Source organism: Microcaecilia unicolor, chromosome 14 (assembly GCF_901765095.1).
Source record: "Microcaecilia unicolor chromosome 14, aMicUni1.1, whole genome shotgun sequence".
In the NCBI taxonomy this organism is placed as follows: Eukaryota; Metazoa; Chordata; class Amphibia; order Gymnophiona; family Siphonopidae; genus Microcaecilia; species Microcaecilia unicolor.
In genome coordinates this window covers 11,233,101-11,256,102 of record NC_044044.1, presented here as the reverse complement: position 1 = coordinate 11,256,102, position 23,002 = coordinate 11,233,101, and the positions used below count along the sequence as shown (strand labels likewise).

Genomic DNA, 23,002 nt, shown 5'->3' with positions numbered 1-23,002 from the left:
CATCCTGAATTTATTTTTATTTTTTTTATTTTTGTTACATTTGTACCCCGCGCTTTCCCACTCTTGGCAGGCTCAATGCGGCTTACATGGGGCAATGGAGGGTTAAGTGACTTGCCCAGAGTCACAAGGAGCTGCCTGTGCCTGAAGTGGGAATCCAACTCAGTTCCTCAGTTGGACCAAAGTCCACCACCCTAACCACTAGGCCACTCCTCCACTCTGTCTAACAGGGATAATCTCTTATGTGTTTGTGTATAGTGCTGCATATGTCTTGTAGTGCTATAGACAAGGTTTTTTTGAGGGGGTACTGAGTACCGGCACCTTTTCCATTGTCTGCAAAAATTGACCCATGGACTCCAAGTTTTAATGAAAGAGTTCAGGCTCTACACACCAATTCAGTCTTGTCATAGATTCTGTGACTGGTTGCAGGGGGTCTGGCTATTATGGGGTGGGTCCCTCAGTGATCACCCCACTCCTGAAGGGTGTTCTAGCATTTGAGTACCAGCACCTTTTTTGCTAGAAGAAACGCACTGGCTATAGATATGCTTTTCCTTGTCATCAGCAGCAGGTGAATTGAGATGTGAGTTATGACCATCTACCAGCAGGTGAAGATACAGTACCAAACTGAACTCTGCCACATAGGGCAGTATGCTCGTTGGTCAGTCAGTATTCTCTCTCTCCAGTACGTGGTAGATGGTCTCTTACAAACTGGTTTCTCCTGCTGCTGTGGCTCCTGCTCCGGGTTCCCTGATTCTTTTGAGCTTGGGGGTGTCTAGGCTGCTAGAGGTGCCTGACTTGGGGTACACCTGATGGTGCCAGGTCCCTCCCCCCACTTTCCCTCTCTCCTGCCACTTCCCTTCTCCTTCTCTCAGAACTTTAGGGGGGGAAAAAAGAGCAAGATTTCTGCTTATGTGGTATTTTGGAGGAGAGGGGGTGTCTCTCTGCTTCTGTAGCTGTCTGGATTCAGCCACTTGATTGGAGTCAGAAGGTCTTCCCCTTTGCCGAATTTGTGCTGTTCAGGTTTGTGGTGGTACGCTATTTCTTTTAGTAGCCTGTGTGGTGGCTTGGTTCTGTTTTTGGTACAATACCATTTGGGCCAGTGCAGGAGCAAATTTTGGTGCGCTTTTTAAAGTACCTCTCTTCAGTCAGCAGCAACCACTTGGTCACAGGCTACAGTAATGTATTGCTCTTTCTCCTTTTCTGTTTTTGTTGCTTTCGGGCTGTTGTGGTACAGACAGCGCTGGTTTCCTTGAATGGCAGATGTTTTTGTCTGCCTTTGTGGTCTTGGGTCTAGGCTCCTTCACACATGACTAATTCCCTCACAGAAGAAGCCTGGACCTTTCGGCTCCCAGGTGACTCTTGGTTTCTTGGCTGCCCGTGCAGCCTTCTCTTCAGCGGCCTTTTCCAGGCTTCTGGCTACGTTTTCAGTCTGCAGCTCACTTCTCTTTCTGAGGCCTTGGCTATGCTGGCATGGGCTATCCTTTTTTCCTGAGGGGTGTGTGTTCCCTTCTCGCCTCGAGGTAAAGGGCAATGTCTCTTCATAGTTGCCTGGCCTGCTCTTTCACGGCTATATAGACAGCCTTTGGCTTGTGCCCGCACTTGCAAGGGTATTTTCTCCCTCAGCTGCATTTACTCCAGGTACTGGATTGTAGGGTTCTTGTTTTGGGAGCTGCGGGGCTCTATGCCTCTTGGACTGTTTTTTCTCCTTCCTGATATGCGCTGCTTGTGTCTGCATGAACATTTAGTGGCGTGCTGCTTCAACGGCCACCTTCAGGGCACGTCAGTCATCCTGGCATGGCCTCCCTAAGGCGGCGATCCCATGTGGCGTCTGGTGCCCTTAGGTCTGACCTGTTTTTCAGTCCCTTGCAGCATTGTTAGCCTTCAGTTCCCAACAGTATTCGGGGACTTCAACTTCAGCATATGTTGGCATTTCCACCTTGCAGCTCTTCGCCAGCTTTAGCCACCTTGGGGCTATTCTGGCATGGGCACTTGCTCTTCAGATTATTTAGCACCTGGAAGGGAATCTTCCAGTGTGACTTGAGTGAGTGCTGGGTGAAGGAAGCCGCGTGCCTGACAGATGTAAGTTACCTACGTAGATAACTTACGTCAATGGAGGGTGGACCCAGGAACAACAGACTGACGTCTGAGAAGGGAGAAGCAATTGGCGATCAGATGTTTTATCCCGTGCAGCACCTTCGCATACAGGTGAGAGGCGCTGCACGGGACGGTAATGTGGAGGGGGGGGAGGTCCGGTGGAGGGTGGGAGCGGCGGCGATGATCCCAGGGGGCGGGGCACGGGGGCGGAGGTGGAGGATGGCGGGAGGTGGAGCCCTGGAGCAATGGACAGGAAACACAGGAAGGGAGGGGGACCTGGGATGAGAACATTTGGAGATTTGTTTTTATTAAAACCAGCTGAAGCGGGGAACAGTGGCGATCTCGGGGGGGGGGGGGGCAAGGGCGCCCATACAGGACGCTCCTGACGAGCGCCTTTGCCCCCTCCCGATCTATTTGAATTTTATTTTGTTTTGGTTAGTGCAGGGGGAAGTGGGGAGCTACCGGTTTGCGTTTTTATATAACTTTTTTTTTTTTTTTTACATGCCAGCTTGCATTTTTAAGGTGCAGGAGGGAGCGGGGAGATGACAGCTCAGGCCTGAACGACAGGTCTGAGAGCTCGCTAAATTTGTCACGTTAAATGATTCGTTAGAATTGTCGTTATGGTTAGTGCATAGCGAATTGTCCACATTTCAATGGTAGTTTCTGGTTTGCATTCCGTTTTCGTTATCTGCTAGTGGCTTCAGAAAAAGGCCTATAATGCATGCAACGGTCGCAAATTTTGTCATTAGAGGGTCATTAAAGGGTCGTTAGAGTTTTGTGCATCTAGGACTGAGTTCGATTCCCACTTCAGGCACAGGCAGCCCTTGTGACTCTGGGCAAGTCACTTAACCCTCCATTGCCCATGTAAGCCGCATTGAGCCTGCCATGAGTGGGAAAGCGCAGGGTACAAATGTAACAAAAATAAAATAGATACTATTGGAGATTCTACATGGAATGTTGCTATTCCACTAGCAACATTCCATGTAGAAGGCTGCGCAGGCTTCTGTTTCTGTGAGTCTGACGTCCTGCACGTACGTGCAGGACGTCAGACTCACAGAAGCAGAAACCTGCGCGGCCACATTGGTGATCTGCAAGGGCCGACTTCTAGTGGAATAGCAACATTCCATGTAGAATCTCAAATAGTAGCAACAGTGGAGGAGTGGCCTAGTGGTTAGGGTGGTGGACTTTGGTCCTGAGGAACTGAGGAAGTGAGTTCGATTCCCGGCACAGGCAGCTCCTTGTGACTCTGGGCAAGTCACTTAACCCTCCATTGCCTCATGTAAGCTGCATTGAGCCTGCCATGAGTGGGAAAGCGTGGGGTACAAATGTAACAAAAATAAAAATACTAAGAAATTTGTGAACCCAAAGTGTGAAAATTACAAGCTCTTATTATAATACTAGTAAAGAAGGCCCGTTTCTCAGAGCAATGAAACAGGCGCTAGCTTGTTTTTTTTTTTTTTTTTTTGAGGGGGGGGGTGACTCACATACGGAGAGCAGGAGCATCCAAATGGATTTCTTCTGTCAGCGCTGTTCGTGTTGTCGGTGCTGCAGTGTAAGTGAGCGGTTATGTGTTCATTGCTGCTGGCGCTCTGTTTCGTCCAGTGTTAGTGCTCCGCCCTCGTCGTCATCACGTAGTGACGCGAGGGCGGGGCACACACTGATGAGGAAAGCTGATCTCGACGCCTCAACTTCCGGTGGGGAAAGCTGATCTCGACTCCTCAACTTCCGGTGGGGAAAGCTGATCTCGACGCTTCAACTTCCGGTGGTGGCTTCATTTAGAACGTTGGGGTTGTGAATTATATAGATAGATCCTTGTATAACTGAAACTGTAGGGGGGCAAAACTTGCACTGCCACTGAACTTGCAAAACTTGATTTGCACTGCGATGACCACTAATTTGTATAAGAACGAGTGTCAGGTGACGCTCGGCGCGCAGTATCCTGAGTCTGAACTTAGTACTGTGACAGCTAGCTAATAAAAGTTGCCTTGCTTTGGAAGTCAGCATCTCGGCCTCCTGATTTTCTTGCTAATTAGTCCTGTTTCAAAACCAGTCCTTTTTTTTTTTTTTCTCTTGCGTAATAAAAGGATATAAATTAAACGGGCTAGTTTCTTGAGATACAGTAGAAACTATAGGACTAATTTGGAATCGGTGGGTGAGATAGAAGTGAATCCCTAGTTTCCTTAACACAATTAAGTGACTAATTCAAATCGGTTGCTTAAAGAATTGGGATAACAAGTAAAACACCCTGCAGAATTATCCTGCATGACTTGAGTTTGGGCACCCTGTCGTATGTACTGTAAAAGTCTGAAAGGGTTTTGAATTTGGTCTTCGCCATCGGTTTGTGGCAACGCATTACGTTAGGATCAAAATAAATGTCAGAGGACCCATGAAAAAAACATTGTTGATGCTCATCTGTCTGGGGAGGGTTACATTTGGGGCTCCACCCATCCAGGGTTGCCAGGTGGAAAATTTTTTTCCCACCCAATCCAGCCTAAAAACAGCCCAAAACCCGCCCAAACTCAAACCCCGCCCCTGACACCCCCACCCCTGCGTCATCACCCCCGCCGTCACCGGCCCCGCCTCCCCCATCATCGGCCCCGCCCAGAACGTCACTAACCCCGCCCCCCGCGGCCGAAAAAACCGCCCGAAAAACTGCGAAAAAGAAAAAAAAGAAGCCCAGAAAACCGCGACCCGCCGCGGGCAAAAATTTCCCGCGGCGGGTCGCGGAAAACCGCCCAATTGGGCGGTAAAACCGCCCACCTGGCAACACTGCACCCATCCACTACTAGATGTATATATCCTGCAAATGAAAAAAAAATGAAGACTACACTGGCTCGACCTGGAAGCAGTCATCCTGCCAACATTATTCGAAGAGAAAACTGGAAAATGATTCGTGAAGTTACGAAGAACCCCGGTGTAAAATCTAAAGATCAGCAGGTCTCTCACTGCAGCTGAAGTGAGAGTTGGGTTGACTATCAAGAAACACTGAATGGGAGTGAAACCTCTGCGTTCTAAAAAGGATATTGCTACCTGCCTCAGGTAGCCATCCTCCTGACCCCCAAGACTTCTGGAATAATGTTTTCTGAAGAGATATAATTGAAAAGATCAGTTTTTGACTTAACATTTATTTGGCAAAAGTCAAACACTGCATCCTGACTGTCAAGCGTAGGGGGCGGAGGTATTGGGGTGTGAGGCCTTATAATCAAAACGTTTTTTAGAGGAGAGTGCTAGGTCTTCCATCCATGAGCTGAAACCAACCCAAAAGTTAATAACCCGTAAATGTTCCAGTAAATCTACTATGTAATGGCTGAAGAAGAAAAGATTTTCATATCTTTTTAACTGGACAAACCAAAATGCTGATCGAAACCTTATTGCAAAGTTGTAAGGCTTGAGCAGGCCTTGTTCATGTGAAGAGGTCCTGAAATATCAGAGTTGAAACGCTTCTGTGTGGAAAGATGGGACAAAATTCTTCAAGCACCTGTGAAAGATGATAAACAAGTTACAGGAAACATTTAGCTGAAGTTATTGTTCCTCATCGAAATGCCACCAGTTAAATGAAGGGGTTCGTACTCTTTTCATGTGTAGATACTTATTGAATCAATAAAATAGCCACGTTGAGTGGACAAAAGGGGTATCTTTGTTAGGATTTAGGTTAGGGGTCTAATCCATGCTTTTGAGTATAAATTGTGTTAAAATATTCAGACAATCCTGTGGTATAACTTTCTCAGCACTAGTCTGTGTGGTTTTTTTTTAGGGGGGGGGGATTTACACTTCGCCTTGCAGTGCTATCTTTCCTAAGCCTAGTGTCATTCTTCATAAAAAGCTTGCATAAGCTGTTTGGGATAACATGATGATAAACACCGAGATAAGGGAGTAAAGGTGCCTGATCTATAAGCTGCTTGGGTAAACATACTGTGATTATCAGCCTCTTAATTGATAGGTGGGAAGAAACCTCTCTGTGGTGTTGGTGTCTGGTCCAGCGACCACAGTCAGATAAATTTTCTGAGGGCAGGCAGCAGCTCAGCCCATGACAGAGGTCAGGGTGTTTGTACCTTGTCTGGCTCTTATACCGAAATATCCAAAGGTCGCAGATAAGCTCATCTGTATTACAAAATGGGGTTCTAGTTTGCTTTTTTATGAAGCAGTTTTAAAGCCAATCTGCAGCATTGTAGCAGTACACCCGTTGAATTCTTGCTTGGAAGTTGAGACCCCTCACATGCTTTTCATAGGTCTCTTGTACGCTTCACCTTTATATTGGACAGCAGCCTGTGCTAGAATGTTCCAGGGCCCCAGCTTCCAGCCTTGATGGTGCAGACTTCTCCAGTTTCACACAGCGCTATATGTGTTAAGAATAAAATCCTAATCCACTCCCATATTACTGTGCCTGTGCACCTTTTTCATCTTAGGGGGGTTACAAGCCCCCCCATCTCCCTAGGTGTAAGGAGAAAATGCTTCCATAGGACTGAGGTTATTGAAACCTCTCAGAGGGGCCCTTTTACTACTTATGCCCAGGTAAAAAGTGACCTGCGGTGATGTGGATGCGTGTTTTTGGTGCACACTGGGCCATTTTGTTACCGTGGCTGGGGAAAAAATGGGGGCAGTAAATAGCTGTGTGCTAAATTTTAAAAGTAGTCCATGGCTATTTACTGCCTGAGTCCCTTAACGCCGCCCATTGATCTAGCTGTAACGGTTCACGTGCTACACTCACGGTACTCATGCAGCGCGCGCCAATGTGATCACGCTGCCGAATCCCGCCGGGAAAGCCCCCTGTGGCAGAAAATAGAAAAATATTTTCTATCGTAGAAAACAAGCGCGCACAACTTTGAAATTACAGCCACGTGGGCATACTAACTGAGCGGTAGTGTCAATTTTGGTATGCGCTACACGCTCTACTGCCGCTTTGTAAAAGGGCCCCAGAATGAATGAGGATTTTTTTTTTTTTTTTTCATTTTTTTCACAAAATTGCCAGTGCTGGATATAAATACATAAGTAATGCCACATTGGGAAAAGACCAAGGGTCCATCGAGCCCAGTATCCTGTCCATGACAGCAGCCAATTCAGGCCAAGGGCACCTGGCAAGCTTCCCAAACATACAAACATTCTATACATGTTATTCCTGGAATTGTGGATTTTTCCCAAGTCCATTTAGTAGTGGTTTATGGACTTGTCCTTTAGGAAACCGTCTAACCCCTTTTCAAACTCTGCCAAGCTAACCGCCTTCACCACATTCTCTGGCAACAAATTCCAGAGTTTAATTATGCGTTGTGTGAAGAAACATTTTCTCTGATTTGTTTTAAATTTATTACACTGTAGTTTCATCGCATGCCCCCTAGTCCTAGTATTTTTGGAAAGCGTGAACAGACGGACTTGCCATATCAGAGACAAGTATGTAGGTTTAGTATAGTGAAACATCCCTACAGTGATTAACAGCACTATAGATCTCTTCAGAATGCTTTGAGAAGAGGGAAAATAGTGTGTTCAATATGCATAAATAATTCTTAATTTCTTTTCCCCGTCTTCCTCTGCAAGATTCTTGCATTCTAGAAATGAGGGCTCAATGGACCTTTTGGTCTGGCCTAGTATGGCTTGCTCTGTTTAAATGTATATACAGTAGTAAATGCCTTAATCATTCTGTTCACACTTGCTCCTGAGCATCCTTGCATGTATCAGTACTAAGAGCAGGGCTGTGGAGTCAGTACACCAAACCTTTGATTCCAGTTCCTCTACTTTTCTACTGTTCGGCTCTGACTCCTACTGATAACTAGGTTTTAATTTTTTTGTGCTAGAAGTAAATCGCTAGTTTACCAGGAATTTAGACCCAAAACAAAGAGAGATATTTGTATCCCACATTTCCCCACCTAATTGCAGGCTCAGTGTGGCTTACATAGTACGGTAAAGGCGATCGCCAATTCCGGTATGAACAAATACAAAGTGATGTAGTGGTAGAATAATGTTCATGTGTGACAGACGCATTAGGGAATCATAAAGGGGAAGAGTTAATTTATGTCCAGTACTAGCTTTGGTTTCGTTGTGTTGCAGTTGTTCAAGCATTTAAGTTGGGTTGGTGGGGTATGCCTTTTTTGAAAAGTTGGTTTTTAGTCATTTCCGGGAGTTTAGGTGGTCGTATGTTGTTTTCACAGCGTTAGGTAATGCGTTCCATAGTTGAGTGCTTATGTAGGAGAAGCTGGATGCATAAGTTGATTTGTATTTGAGTCCTTTGCAGCTTGGGTAGTGGAGATTCGTGTTGATCTTGTACTTCTAGGTGGTAGGTCTACGAGGTCTGTCATGTATCCCGGGGCTGCACCGTAGATAATTTTATGAACCATAGTGCAGATTTTGAACGCGATTCGTTCTTTGATTGGGAGCCAGTGCAGTTGTTCTCGGAGGGGTTTGGCGCTTTCGAACCGCGTTTTTCCAAATGTAAGCCTAGCTGCCTTGTTTTGGGCAGTTTGAAGTTTCTTTATGATTTGTTCTTTGCATCCCGCTTAGATTCCATTGCAGTAGTCTACATGGTTTAGTACCATAGTTTGTATCAGGTTACGAAATGTTTCCCTCGGGAAGAAAGGTTTCACGCGTTTGTTTCCACATTGAGTGGAACATTTTCTTTGTTGTAGACTTCACTTGGCTCTCTAGCGTGAGGTTTTGGTTGATTGTAAGATTTTTATTTATTTATTTTGAAACTGGAGTCCGTCGTTACATTTTTTTACTGACTCTGACTCCACCCAAAATTGCTTCTGACTCCACAGCCCTGACTAAGGATCCCCACCTTATATGCAGAAATCTGCCGATAGTGTGCTGTAACTATTCCAGAATGGAGACAGACTCTTACAGAGTATATGTTGAGGCCACTTAGGAAGGAGTTCTGTGTATTGATGAGCATATTTTGATCTACTTTTTCTCTTTTCCTGCAGGTACAGCCCCTGCTGAGAATGGGCAATATGGCCTCCCTGCCCCAGGACCAGCATTTAAGGAAGTTTGGCAGGTAAGCCTGCGACCTAAAGGACTAGGACAGGCTAAGAACTTGGTGGGGATCTACCGGCTCTGCCTCACAGCCAAGACCATCAATTTTGTGAAGCTGAACTCTGATGTGGCAGCTGTTGTCCTCCAGCTCATGAATGTCCGGCGATGTGGGCACTCAGAAAATTACTTCTTCATTGAAGTGGGTCGCTCAGCCGTGACTGGACCTGGCGAATTTTGGATGCAGGTTGAGGACTCTGTGGTAGCTCAAAACATGCACGAGACTGTCCTGGAAGCCATGAAAGCACTAAGTGATGAGTTCCGCCTGCGTAGTAAGAGCCAGTCGCTTGCGTCCAACCCTATATCTGTGCCACCCCGTCGCCACCATTCTAACCCACCACCTAGTCAGGTGGGGTTTTCCCGAAGGTCCAGGGTGCCGCCTGAGGCCCCCAATTCATCTCCAGCCCTCAAGCATGATTCCCAGAGGATGAGTATGGCCATTGAGGATAATTGTGGATCTAGACTAGTACCAGAAGAGGAAAACCCAGCCAGCTCTACACCTACCCTTTATGCCAAGTCCCTTAAGGGAAGTGGAGGCACTAAGCTTCACCTTCCTCTGAACAATAGGACTACTCCAGTGCCTTCAACTTCTTTGACCTCCCTATCTAGCCCAGTCATGGCTAACAGTCTTGGTCCAGATTGCATCTACACCCAAACCTCCAACATTTCTGTTTCTGAGTCCCCCAATGACTACAGCTTTATATCTTCAGATGAGTGTGGATCCAGTCCCAGTGACTACTCCAGGGCCTCCTATGATCCGCTGAGCTACCTACCTTCGTCTTTGGAAGACAGTAACCTCAATTATATTACTATGGCCATACGAGGCTCCCTTTCTCAGGAAGGACAGTGCCATAAGCGATTGTCAATGTGGACCCCTGGTAGAGATGGCAGAACAGACCGGAACATGAACAGGCAGGCATCTTTGGGGAGGGTAACATTGAACATGCCTCAGAGACAAGACAGTGGAGAGTACACCATGATGGTGAGGACACCAAGCAGGGAATCCTTCACGCGCCCTGCAAAACTAGTGTTGCCATCTGATCCAGATTCTGTAGATGTGAGCCATGGAGAGGCTCAACAAGAGACTGGCAAGATTGGCCTTACAGATAATGGCTACATGGCCATGCTTCCAGGCATCTTGCCTGTTGGCCAAGGCAAGAGTGATGACTACATGCCAATGACACCCAACAGTGTGTCACCTCCCCAGCATATTGAAGGTACCAGGTCAGAGGTCAGTGGCTACATGGTGATGTCTCCCAATGGGAGCTGCTCTCCGGACATCATCACCTACCGCCGTAGCTGGGCTCATGGGGACAAGTTCTCCGTAGGCAGCAATGATAGCAAAATGTCTGGTAGTGACTATATGAATATGTCTCCTCTGAGTCACTCAGCATCCAGCACCCCACCTGATGTCAGCCCTCACCTGGCAGATGATGCCCCTAAGATGGTATATTCATGTGACTCGCTGCCACGCTGTCACAAGCAGCCCTCAGTAGAGATGATGGCCCGTCCTTCCAACCCGTCCATCAGCTCCTCTAGTCAGTTCTCCTGCTCTTCATCCACTAGTAGTGACAGCCTGGATGACCCAGACCACCACCACAATTACAGCCAAACACAGCATTACCTTGCAAAGCAGGGTGGAAAAACTGTGCCCAAGAATGGGAAGGCACACCGGCCAGTCAGCCTTTTTATCGATGTCTCTAAAGCCAACACCCTTCCCAAAGTTCGGGGAGCCCCACTACCTCCAGAACCAAAGAGCCCAGGGGAGTACGTTAGTATTGCTTTCAAGGCAACGGTTCCCAGGCGACCTCTCCCACGTCCTGTTTCCTGCATAGGAGGCTTCCAGGATTTACCTGCAGTGGCACTCTCTTCTGAATATATGAACATGGATTTGGGCTTATCCAGTAGTTCTCAAATACATGGAAAGACAATTATGGACAGTGACCCACAGAGGAAGCCCTATGGAGCTATGCTGGAGGAATGTTTAAGTGCAGAGGACACTGAATCCTGCCTTACCTTAATCAAGTCACCTACATTGAATGACTACACAGAGATGTCCTTCAGTGCAGGGGCTGAGACTCCGAAGTCCTCTTCACCTAAAGAATCAGAAACCAACCTGATGGAACACCTGGGGCCTCTTTCTGCCCAGAGGCTCAGCCCCAACCCCAGCCAAGGGCCCAAACTGATTCGAGTGGACTCTCAGAGCCGGAGGCGCCACTGTTCTGAGACCTTCTTGTCTGTGCCAGCTGGTGCTGCCACCCTCGCACCTTACGCCGATCATGCCAAGCGCCACAGTTCTGCCTCTTTTGAGAACGTTGGGTCCAAGGCTGAGCCAGGTGGCACACCTGCACCCACGATGGCAAACGAACGACTGGGAAACATCCCACGCTACGTCCCCGCAGTCCTGGAACATGGCTTGAACTATATAGACTTGGATTTGGCTAAGGACAGTTTCCAGGAGGTCCCTCCTTTGCAGTCAAGGGTCCAGCTTCACAGCAACAGCTGTGGGGTTGCTGGTCTCAACTCCTATGCCAGCATTGACTTTAATAAGTCGGAGGAGCTCCGAAGCCAGAAGAGTAGCAAGGACGGTACAGGTAACTTTTCTCTTTTTTTTAAATAGAATTGGGGCGTTGGTTGCAAAGGAAGGAGAGTTGGCTTAATTAAGGTACTGTCAGTACATTTGAACAAGTACTAACCCATTGTCCCAGCATGTGTTAAGAGTCGCTCTTCTCTATGAACCAGTCTTAATCCAGTGTCCCAGCATGGCATTACAGGGGCATTTTTTTTTTCTGTCTGAACCTGTGCTTGCCCAGTGTCCCAGTCATTTGGTGAAGAATTGTAAATGATTTATATATTGGCTTGTTTTGAACGATATCCTTCCTGTATCCTTGCTTTTAGTTCTGTGTTGTATTCATGTTTTTTTTTTTTTGCTGTGGAAGCCATTAAGCAGATTGAGCTTTATAAACAGTGATATGTTTTCAGTAATGAAATTAACAATGGGTCTGTGTTGACACTCTCGGTTCCAGCTGAATTCTCTCCAGCACTGCAGCTTTCATGCAATCTGTGTAGGGGGTAGGGTAAGGGGGTTGACTGGAAAGTGGCCCAGCAGAGAGAAATTCTCTGGTTTAAATAAAGCAGTGTAATTCTATTTTCTTGGCAAAGTGATCTGCTCTGGCATGCTTCTGGTGCAGGAGACATGTTCTGGCCGAACAGTTAAAGAATCTATGTCTGATTTACCCTTGTGATTAAGGGTATGGGTCATTTGGACTTATGAGGGTTTTCCAACCTCAGCACTGTGGTCTACGTTTTCCATCTGTGTGTGTTTTATATTTTTGTATTGCTTTGAGCTCATTGATGTGAGGTTCTTTTTTTTTTTTGCTTCCTATCCTCTTTCTGTCTGCCCTCTCCTTGATCTCTGCAGTCAGGGCTGCCGAGTGGAGGTGGGGCGGGGGGGAGGGGGTAAAATTCCACAGGCCTAGCCTCGGGCCCACCAAGCTTCTTCCTGCCTGCTTCCGGGTCTGTCCTCTTGCCTGCTTCCGGGTCTGTCCTCTCCTGCTCCTGTGTGCCGCCCAGGACCCGAACGATTACATTAACGTGATATCACATTAATGCAATCATCCGGGTCCTGACTCCTGGCACACAGGAGCACTGGAGCAGGAGATGACAGAGGGAGGGAGCAGCTCATCAGTGATTCCTAGACAGAAAGGGGCAGGGGGCAGGCAACGGTGGCCGGGGGGGGGGGGGGGGGGGGCACACGAGATGGTCCAGTCCTGGCCCGGCTGGGTCTCTCGGCGGACTTGTCTGCAGTTACTCTATCTCTGGTGGTGTTGCTATTCTGCTGGGTAGGGCAGTAGACCTTGTGTTGTATATGGCAAGTGTTGAACCTGGTCTTGTGTTCAGTTTCTAATGAGTCTGAGTCCCTGGGGTGGACCAAACATTAGGGACAAGGTGGCTAAGGGTAGTAGATGTTTGTTCCCATCTCAGGACGTGCCCTGTGCATCCTTTCTCACAGCCTTATTTGTGTATACACCAAACAAGGCAGATAAAAGGTGTTCCAGTAAATTAATCAGATGAACAACATGTGTGTCAGATACATAAATATTAGGGCTAGATTTTGATTAAAATTGATAATCGCAATTCATCACACGATTAAAGGTATTTTAATTTATTTCCTACTGCAGCTCCCTGTGACTTTCTAGGCAAGTCACTTAATCCTCCATTGTTCCAGGTACAAAATAAGTACTTGTATGTAATATGTAAACCAGTTTTGATTTGTAACCACAGAAAGGTGTTTTATGGACTGATAATCTCCTTGCCACTCCCCAAATCTCTCCCTTTCTCTTCCTTCCCTCTCCCCCAGGTCTATTATCTCTCCTTCTTGGGGTCCATCATCTCTTTTCTCTTCCTCCCTCCCTTCCCTCTATCCCCATGAGCAGCAGCATAGAATGGGTGGGGACCAGCACCAAGCTCTTCTTTTAACTACTGCAGCTGACTGCCTGAGCCATAGTCATAGCTTTCAGTGGTAACCCCTCCAGTTCTACTTGCTTGTCTGCAGCTCACTCCGCTCCCCCCATCCGGGCTTTGGCATCTTCCCCTCCGCCCCCCTCGCTGGTCTACCTTAAAGGTGGTCTTCTGTTGGCCCCTGGAGGTGGCAGCATTGCACATATACTGCCCGCGACCTGCTCCGAAGCTTGCTGCATGGGCAGGAAGGAAAACTTTGGGCAACGGTGTCGCTGCCGGGGACCAACAGAAGATTATCATTAGGGGTGGGGGGGAGGTGTCAGATTTTGCCAAGGACAGGGTTTGGGAGTGGAAGCGAGCGGAAGAGATGGTTTGAAAGAGACGAGACATTGTAATATAATTATTTTTACTGCGTTAATCGCAGAGTTAACTGTGGTTAACTTGCAGCCCTAATAAATATGAAAATCATCTGACCAGGTATCCGATTTATTTTATTATTTACTGGAACACCTTTTATCTGCTTGCTTTGTTGTTGTACCTACTTGTTTGTGCGTTGTGTTTGCCTCTCATGTGTCTGCTTCAGCCTTATTTGTATCAGAGGTCCGATAAGGTGGGGACCCTGTAACTTAACATTTCTGGCAAGTCTTATCTCACATGCTATCTCACTCTTTCGTAACTTATACAAGATGCTCGTGCAATACAGTGGCAAGGGTCAGATTTTGAATCCCCTGTTGCAGTATTGTGGAAATCCAGGGGCAGGCTGTAGTGCAGGAAACCTCCCTCCTTGTTCCCTTTCTTTCCCCTATTGATCACCCAGGGCAGCTGGCAGGAAGAAGAGCATTTGTTGTCCAGGGGCAAGCAGGATGACAAGTTTTCACACTGACATCCAGGCTGAGTCTGTGTGGGGAAAAGCTTCTAAGTTAGTACATTTCTAGAAGCTTTTCAGTCTACCTACCGTGCACAGGCATCCTTTCCCGTGCTGTATGCCCCAGTCTTTTGTTTTCTGAGGTGCCTTATGGATGTGTTTAATAAGGCATACATACCACAATGATCCATCCTAAATACCAGAGAACAAAATTCATACCAGAACTGCACAAAACGGAGCTCTCTATCCCAGACTGTTTAAGCTAATTTATCATGACTGAACTTTAACCCAATGCCTTTTATTTCTCATTACGAAAATGAATTCTCTTTACCTGATTGCCTAATCCACTCTACTATTACAAATCATTTCTACAGCGCTACCAGTCATGCGCAGCGCTTTACAATTGAACATGAAGAAAAGACAGTCCCTTGTCACCTGCTTTATAACTATATATTTCTAATTCCGTAATTGGCAATCGCCATTACGGAAAAATGTAAGCCACATTGAGCCTGCAAATAGGTGGGAAAATGTGGGATACAAAAGAAATAAAATAAATGTGTTAGCCATTGGCTCCACTCAAGCATTACAGTCTCAATTTATTTAACTTTGTGGCGTATTTTCAAAGCATTTAAGACTTACAAAGTTCCATAGTAATCCATTTTAATCTGTAGAATTTTGTAAGTCTAAAGGGCCCTTTTACAAAAGCGCGTAAGGACCTACATGAATGCGACGTGTGTCAAATCAACATTAGCGCCTGGCTAGCGCATGCACCTGGCAGTAATTCCGAGTTTGGCGCACGCTGAAAAAGCGCGGTAGAAAATAATCTTCAATTTTCTACTGTGGGGTGTTCCTGGTGGTAATCCGGTAGTTGGCGTGCGCCGGACGGTTACTGCGCAGGTTACACGTGAGCCCTTACTGCTAACTCAGCAGGTGGCGTTAAGGGCTCAGGTCGTAAATAGACGTGCGCTGGTTTTCATTTTGCCGCGTGTCCATTTCCTGGCCCCCCAAAACCCCCACCTTTTTGTTTTTTTCCAGATGCGCTAGAGAAGTGGTCCAGCACACGTCCAGTACACGCGCCCACACTACCGCAGGCCGCTTTTTGACGTGCCTTTGTAAAAGGTCCCCTCAGTGCTTTGAAAATGAGCCCATAGGGGTCTCATTTTCGAAAGGGAAAAAATTGTCCAAAAAGTGTCATAAAGCACCATTTGGATGTTTTTCTTCTCAAAACGTCCAAGTCGGTATTTTTGAAACCTATTTTATTTATTTATTTATTTATTTATTGTGAACATTTATATCCTATAATGTAACAGAGAGAGGGAACTAAGTACAAAAAAAGGTCCAAGCAGAAAAACAGCACAAAGGGCCTTTGAAAACAAAGGGAACACAGTGCTTTCATCAAAAGAATCCTTTAATAGTAGAATTTGATTGGAGGAAAACCCGACACGAGCCGTGTTTCGGTGCTACCGCACCTGCGTCAGGGGTCACACCAATGACAAAAGAGGCTTCAACAGACTAATTTCAACCGTCTGATGTTTTCCACCATTAGTGTGAGTCTCAATAAGATAAGGGTTTTTTTTTAAATCTTATTGAGACTCACACTAATGGTATGCGTGAGCCTTGCATTGCACAGACATTCAGAGGAACACTTTGGAAAACATCAGACGGTTGAAATTAGTCTGTTGAAGCCTCTTTTGTCATTGCTGTGACCCCTGACGCAGGTGCGGTAGCACCGAAACACGGCCCGTGTCGGGTCTTCCTCCAATCAAATTCTACTATTAAAGGATTCTTTTGATGAAAGAACTGTGTTCCCTTTGTTTTTAAAGGCCCTTTGTGTTGTTTTTCTGCTTGAACATTTATATCCCACATAATCCCACTAAGGCAGGCTCTGTGTGACTTACAACATTTGATGAAATGAACTACATAATAACTCTAGTACAAAACAGAGAATAAGGCAGATGAGGGTGAGGGAAGGAAACAGCGGGAGACATTGTAGTTGACTTTGTATGTTAATGTGGTCTCGGCAGAAAATGTAAGAGTTTAGATGTGATTTGTTAATGTTGTAGGTGTCGAGCGTAAGTTCCTCCTGATGAAGGTTTACCGAAATGCGGTCTCGCATTGAGGAACAAGATTGAATAAAACCTACGCTTGGCAACAAGATTGAATTAAGCCCATGCTATAATTTGTACTACGTCTAAATCACGGGAGGGGGGGGGCTTGTTGGGGCGTTTTGAAGGTGGGATTAGGGCGTGCCTAGCGCTTGGACGTTTTACAACCATAATGGAACAAAACAAAAACATCCAGGACTAAAACCAAGACATTTTGGCCTAGACCTGGTTTTTAGAACAAGTAAGGCACAAAAATGTGCCCTAAATGACCAGATGACTACTGGATGGAATCAGGAATGACCCCCCCCCCCTTCCCAATACCCTCCTAATGGTCACTTACCCCCTCCCACTCCCCCAAAAATGTGAATAAAAATATGACTTACCTGCGTCTATGACAGCCTCAGATGTTAAAGTCAGGTCTATTAGAGCAGCCTGCAGGTCCCTGGAGTAGTGTAGTGGTCGGTGCACTACACAGTGGGGAACCCAGGCCCCTATCTCTGTCCACCAGTCACACTTGTGGTCAGTGGCGTTCCTAGGGGGGCTGACACCCAGGGTGGATCGCCGATGCCCCCCCCCCCAGTGCAGCGCCCCCCCGGGTGCACGCCGCTGGGGGGGGGGGGGGGGTTGCCGCGCGCCTGTCCGCTTTGTTCGTTTCCATGCTCTCTCTGCCCCGGAACAGGAAGTAACCTGTTCCGGGGCAGAGGGAGCACAGAACGAACGTAGCGGACAGGCGCGTGGCACCCCCCCCCCCCCCAGCGGCGTGCACCCGGGGCGGACCGCACCCCCCCCCCCCCCCTTGGTACGCCACTGCTTGTAGTAGAAACTGTGACCCCTTCACCCATAAGGGCTATTGTAATGTTGTACAGTTGGGGGGGGGGGGGGTTGGGGTGCTTAGGGGACAAGATAAGAGAACAAAGGTGAGAAGTATACCTGGGAACATTTTTATGAAGTGCTCTCTAGGGTGCCCCATTGCTCTCCTAGAATGTCTGGGGGACCAGTCTACTAAAAATGCTGGCTCCTTCTACATCCCAATGGCATGAATTTCTACGTTTTGCGTTTATCTGGTTTTTTTTTTTTTTTTTCTTCAAAAAAACATCCAAATCACAAAACCTTGTTCAAAACAGTTTTTTGAAAAAAAAAAAAAAAGAGAGAGACTTTTTCGAAATTTTGGACGTTTTGTAGAGAGGAAGGGAAAGGAAAATGAAGGGCTGAAAAAGGACCAGAGGAGTGCAAGACAGCTGTCGGCAAAGGGGATGGAAGAAGGGAGGGCTAGCTGTAAAAGGGGGTACTGGCTAGGAGATATACTGCTGTGAGGATCTGGGGGAGTAACCAAAAGAAGGAATCTTAGCTGGGAAAGGGGATGATGATGAAGATGAAGGTGTGTCTACTTTTCTCCCTCTTCTTCAGCCCTAAGTACTGAGAGCTGGAAGCGAGGTGAGGAGAAGACATGGACTGTGAAAGGGAGAACAGAACTGAATGCAAGATAGGGGCAGGGGCTTGAGCTGTGATACAAAGACGTGGGTGAAGTGTTTGCTGAAGGAAGAGAAGCAGAGAGTTAAAGAGGAGCTGTGCTGGATTTGGTGACCATGGGGGAGAAGAGAGGGATGGAAGTGGAAGAAGGGGGTGAGATAAGGAAGAGAAAGTTAAGAAAAAGCAAAAAAAAGTAAGATGGATTTGAGCCGTAAGCCAAAATAAAAACATACCCTTATGTCCCACAGGAAGTAGAAATGGTGGGCCTTGCAGAGGCAGACATACCAAGTCACACGCATTGGGCCCCTGACTCCAGTTCGCACGCCAAAGCCCCCTCCTCTCATGCATCGAGAGGAGGTGACTTTGGTGTCTGGTCCATCAGCAGCGATCCCCTAGTCATGCCCAGTGTGTCCCTTCAATCTCCCTTTCCTACTATCCTTGCAGCTACTGAGCTGCAATGTTTGTTGACCTCAGCAGCAATCCACAGCCAGCCGCCGCTACCTGGGCCGGCTCTACAGTTGAAAAAGGTGGCAGCGAACTCTCGTGAGACTACTTTTTAAACTGTGCCAGGTAGCATCCGCTGGCTGAGGATCACTGCTGGGCTCAACATACACTGCAGCTCAGCAGCTTCAAAGAAGGTGGGAAAGAGAGGGACATGCTGGGCATGAGGAGGGTAGAAGGGGAGATTGGAGGGACCCGCTGGGCATGAGGAGGGAGAGATTGGAGGGGACACACTGGGCATGAAGGAAGGTGGAAAGGGAGCTTGGAGGGACACACTGGGCAAGGAGGAAGGTGGGAAAGGGAGATCAAGGTGACACATGAAGATGGGAAGAGAGATTGGGGGGGTGGGGGAGGAAGGTGGGAGGGGAAGATTGGACAACATGCAGGATATGGTGGAAGGGGAGATTGGGGGCATGCTGGGCACAGAGGAATGAGGAGAGATTGGGGAACATTCTGGGTATGAAGGGTGGAAAGGGAGATTGGGGGACATGGTGGAAGGGGAGATCAGGGGACGTGCTGAGCATGGAGGAGGGTGGAAAGGGAGATTGGGCTGACAGCTGGGCATAGAGTGAAGGTGAAAGGAAAGATCAGGGGGAGGTGCTGGAGAGGAAGGAAGGTAGAACTGGAAACCAGGGGGGAGATGCTGGACAGGAGGGGAAGGGAAGACTGGAGAGATGCCTGGCATGGGTGGATAGGGAAGAGGGAAGAGGGGAGATGTTAAAAAATGAGTGGGGGAAAGAGATGGAGAGCTAGATAGAATTAGTAAAAAGAGGGAGCTGGAAGAATGGAGGATGAGAAAGAGGGATAAAATTTGAGAGGCAAAAAAATGTGTCTGAGGAAGATGAGCATGAAAAAAAAATTCAATGTTTGAGTGGAAGAAATTAAAAAGATAGGATAGAAAAATATGGCAAATTGATAGGATGCCCTGGATAGCGATCTAAGAAAGAAGGAGCAGAGACTGGGACCACTATGCTTAGAAAAATAAAATCAACAGGTAGAAAAATAATTTTATTTTCTATTTATTGATTGCAATATGTCAGTTTTGGGAATTGACATCTGCAATCTTTTCTATTTCTCTGGTGTTTTAAACTAATTGATTTCTACTCTTAGGGGCCCTTTTACTAAAGTTTAGTATGCGCTAATGGGAATTAGTGTTCCCTGTGACCCAAAGATATAAAATAGAACGTGCAGCATTTAGCTCATGCTAATTCCGTCAGCACTCACTAAGCTTTAGTGAAAGGGCTCCTTAGTTTGCGGTCACTTAGCCTGTATTTGGAGAGGGTTTTATTTGTGTTTGCATGTATGACCAAGGCCAGATATTTTGTTAGTGTTGATTGTTAGGCCCTGCAGTACTAGTAATCCAGCTTGTTTAATTTTCCCAATAAGTGTATTGATGCTCTGAACTCACCTTGATGTTTGCAATGCTGCCTTTTCTTAGGATGGCCCTTTGTTGGTGCTGTTATGGAGTGGTAGATTTGTGTCATACAGGTCCTGAGTGACTTGTGGGGTTTTGTATACATTCATAATATGCCTGCTACTGGAGAGAGGTTATGTTGTTGTTCCTGAGAAGAAACCAGAATCAGACTGATGTGGACCAGGGGCGTAGCCAGACTTTGGCGGGAGGGGGGTCTAGAGCCTGAGGTGAGGGGGCACATTTAGCCCCCATTAGCCATTGCTGGTGGAGGGACCCCAACCCCCGCCAGCCGAGGCCCTCTTCTTCCCAATCCCGCGCAACGCTTCGTTCTGTTTCTGTGAGTCTGACGTCCTGCACATTGTACGTGCCTTGCGCGGGATTGGGAAGACCTCTGCTCAGCTGGCGGGGTTGGGGTCCCCCACCAGCAAAGGTAGGCAACGGCGGGCTGGCGGGGGAAGGTCAGGCTGGTTGGCGGCAGGGGGTTCCAGGGGCAAATCTACGGGGGCCCAGGCCCCCGTGGCCCCATACTGGCTACTGGCTACGCCACTGATGTGGACTATGTTTTCTTTGACTTGGCACAATTAGAAAGATTTCTTATTGATAGCTAAGAGGTGTATTATTGTGAGTTTGGTCATGATGTTCCAAGTTTGATGAGAATATTAGTAGTATCCTTGATTTCCTTAGATTAATGTTTGTTTTTCTCTTCTCATTGATGTGGACTTTGTGATGTTTGATAATCTCTTTTTAAGTAATGTGCAGTAAATTTTCAAATAAAAAAAAAAAAAAGAAAGAAAATTACCAAGCAAAGGGGGGTCTTTTACTAAGTTACGCTAGTGTTCTTAGCTCACAGTAAAAAAACGGTGCTATAAATATAACGCTGAGATGCCTGTAGGAATATAATGGGCATCTCAGCGTTTAACAGCAGCTGAAAACGCTCCCAAAGGTAGGAAAAAATGATTTTCCATTTATTGATTACAATATGTTAGTTTTTGGAATGCACATATGCTAGAGCTGCTTTAAGACTTGGCAAGGACCCTCATTGGCCTTTAAATATCCAACATTGCAGTTGCAAAGGACTCAAAATACAAATCAACCTATGCATCCAGCTTTTCCTACATACGCACACAACTATGGAACACAACTTATCACCTAAACTTCCGGAAATCATTAAAAACTAACCTGTTCAAAAAGGCATACTCTATCAACCCAACTTAAATGACTGAACCCTGCAACACAACGAAACCAAAGCTCATAATGGACATATAATAACTCTTCCTCTCTACGATTCCCTAATGTGTCTGTACACACGAACCTTATTCTATCACAACATTACTGTATTTGTTCATACTGGAATTGGCGAACGCCTTTATGGTACTATGTAAGCCACATTGACCCTGCAAATATTACTACTACAAATCATTTCTATAGCGCTACCAGTCGTACGCAGCGCTTCACAATTGAACATGAAGAAAAGACGGTCCCTGCTCAAAAGAGCTTACAATCTAAATCAGGACAGACAGACAGGACAAATAAGGGATAAGGGAAGGACAGACAGATAGGACACATAGGGAAAAGGGACTATTGAAGAGAGGAAGACAAGATAAAGGTTATGAGCAGGTGACAAGTTAGGAATCGAAAGCAGCATCAAACAGGTAGGCCTTTAGCTCGGATTTGAAGGCGGCCAGGGATGGAGCTTGACGTAATGGCTCAGGAAGTTTATTCCAGGCATAAGGTGCGGTGAGATAAAAGGAACGGAGTCTGGAGTTAGCGATGGAGGAGAAGGGTGCAATTAGGAGATAGAGGTGGGAAAATGTGGGATACAAATGTAACAAAATAAATAAATCTCCAGTTTTGGGATGGGCAACCCCTGGCTTCTCTGCAGAGGCACTGGGCTGTTTGAGCAACAGCAGCAGTAGGAAAAGGTGACAGGAGACTATTGGCAGAGTTTATAGGGGGAGGGAAGGAGGGCAACAGGCATATTGCTCTCAAACTGTGCATTTCCTGTCTTGGCTCTTCTCTGTTCTCGCTAAAACGCTGCTGTCACCTCCCAGATATTGATGTCTCTCTGAGCTGGACCTTGTTCCTTGGCCACTGGTGCAGCAATATGCAGGCAAGCAAGAACACAGTGGCTTAGTATGAATGAATACTCCCATGACCTGGGCTGCTGCTGTTCTCCCACTCTATAATATCCCAGGTTTCAAGCTGTAATGCTTCCAGGACACTAGGTGGGCATGTGGCAAAGAATCTCAGGGTGGACACTGCAGGTAGGGGGTTGCTGTTGGCCTGGAGTCTTGAGTATCAGGAGAAATCCTGCAGTGCAGGCGATAGGGAAGCTGGATCAGTCACAAAAAAACAAGAATGTGCCCAGGGCCAGGGAGAGCAGAGCAAGGAAAGGATCCAGTCTGTGGCTTATGGGGAGACACAAATTGAGAGATGAGTTAAAACCTGCCAATGAAGGGAGTATCACCTGCAGAGCAGAATGAGAAGTAGTCCTTAGTGGAATGCAGGGCACGGTACGAGAGGTAACAGTGTTGTACTCGCTGGGAAACAGTGATCATAACATGATCAAATTTGAGCTGATATATGGAGTGAAGTTACTAAGGAAATCTACTGTAGTAGCATTTAATTGTTGAAACAGCAACTATGACAAAATGAGGAAAATGGTTAAAAAGAAGCTAAAAGAATTGGCTGCAAAGGTTAGGACTTCAAATCAGGCATGGACATTGTTCATGCAACCCCCTACCATTGTGGAAGTCCAGACCAGATGTATTCCACATATTAAAAAAGATGGAAAGAAGAGCAAATGACAGCTAGCATTGTTAAAAAGTGAAGTGAAAGAGGCTATTGCAGTCAAAAGAACATCCTTCAAAGAATGGAAAAAGGATCCAAATGAAGAAAATAAGAAGCATCATAAGCACTGTCAAGCTAGATGTAAAGCGTTGATAAAGAAGTCTAAAAGAGAATATGATGAAAAACTCGTAGTAACACCTTTTTCAGGTGTATCATAAGCAGAAAGCCTGTGAGAGAATCCTTGGGATCATTGGATCATGAAAGAGCAAAAGGGGCAATCGGGGAGGA

At 46.6% G+C, this 23,002-nt stretch overlaps 1 protein-coding gene across 1 annotated transcript in view; it reads left to right on the top strand.

Moving 5' to 3' along the window:
- Positions 1–23,002, top strand: part of LOC115458282 (insulin receptor substrate 1-B-like) — a 65,232-nt gene that overhangs the window by 10,844 nt on the left and 31,386 nt on the right. Inside the window, exon 2 of the mRNA XM_030188146.1 lies at positions 9,003–11,702. Coding sequence (XP_030044006.1) covers positions 9,003–11,702 — 2,700 coding nt within the window. The remainder of the gene's footprint in view (positions 1–9,002; positions 11,703–23,002) is intronic.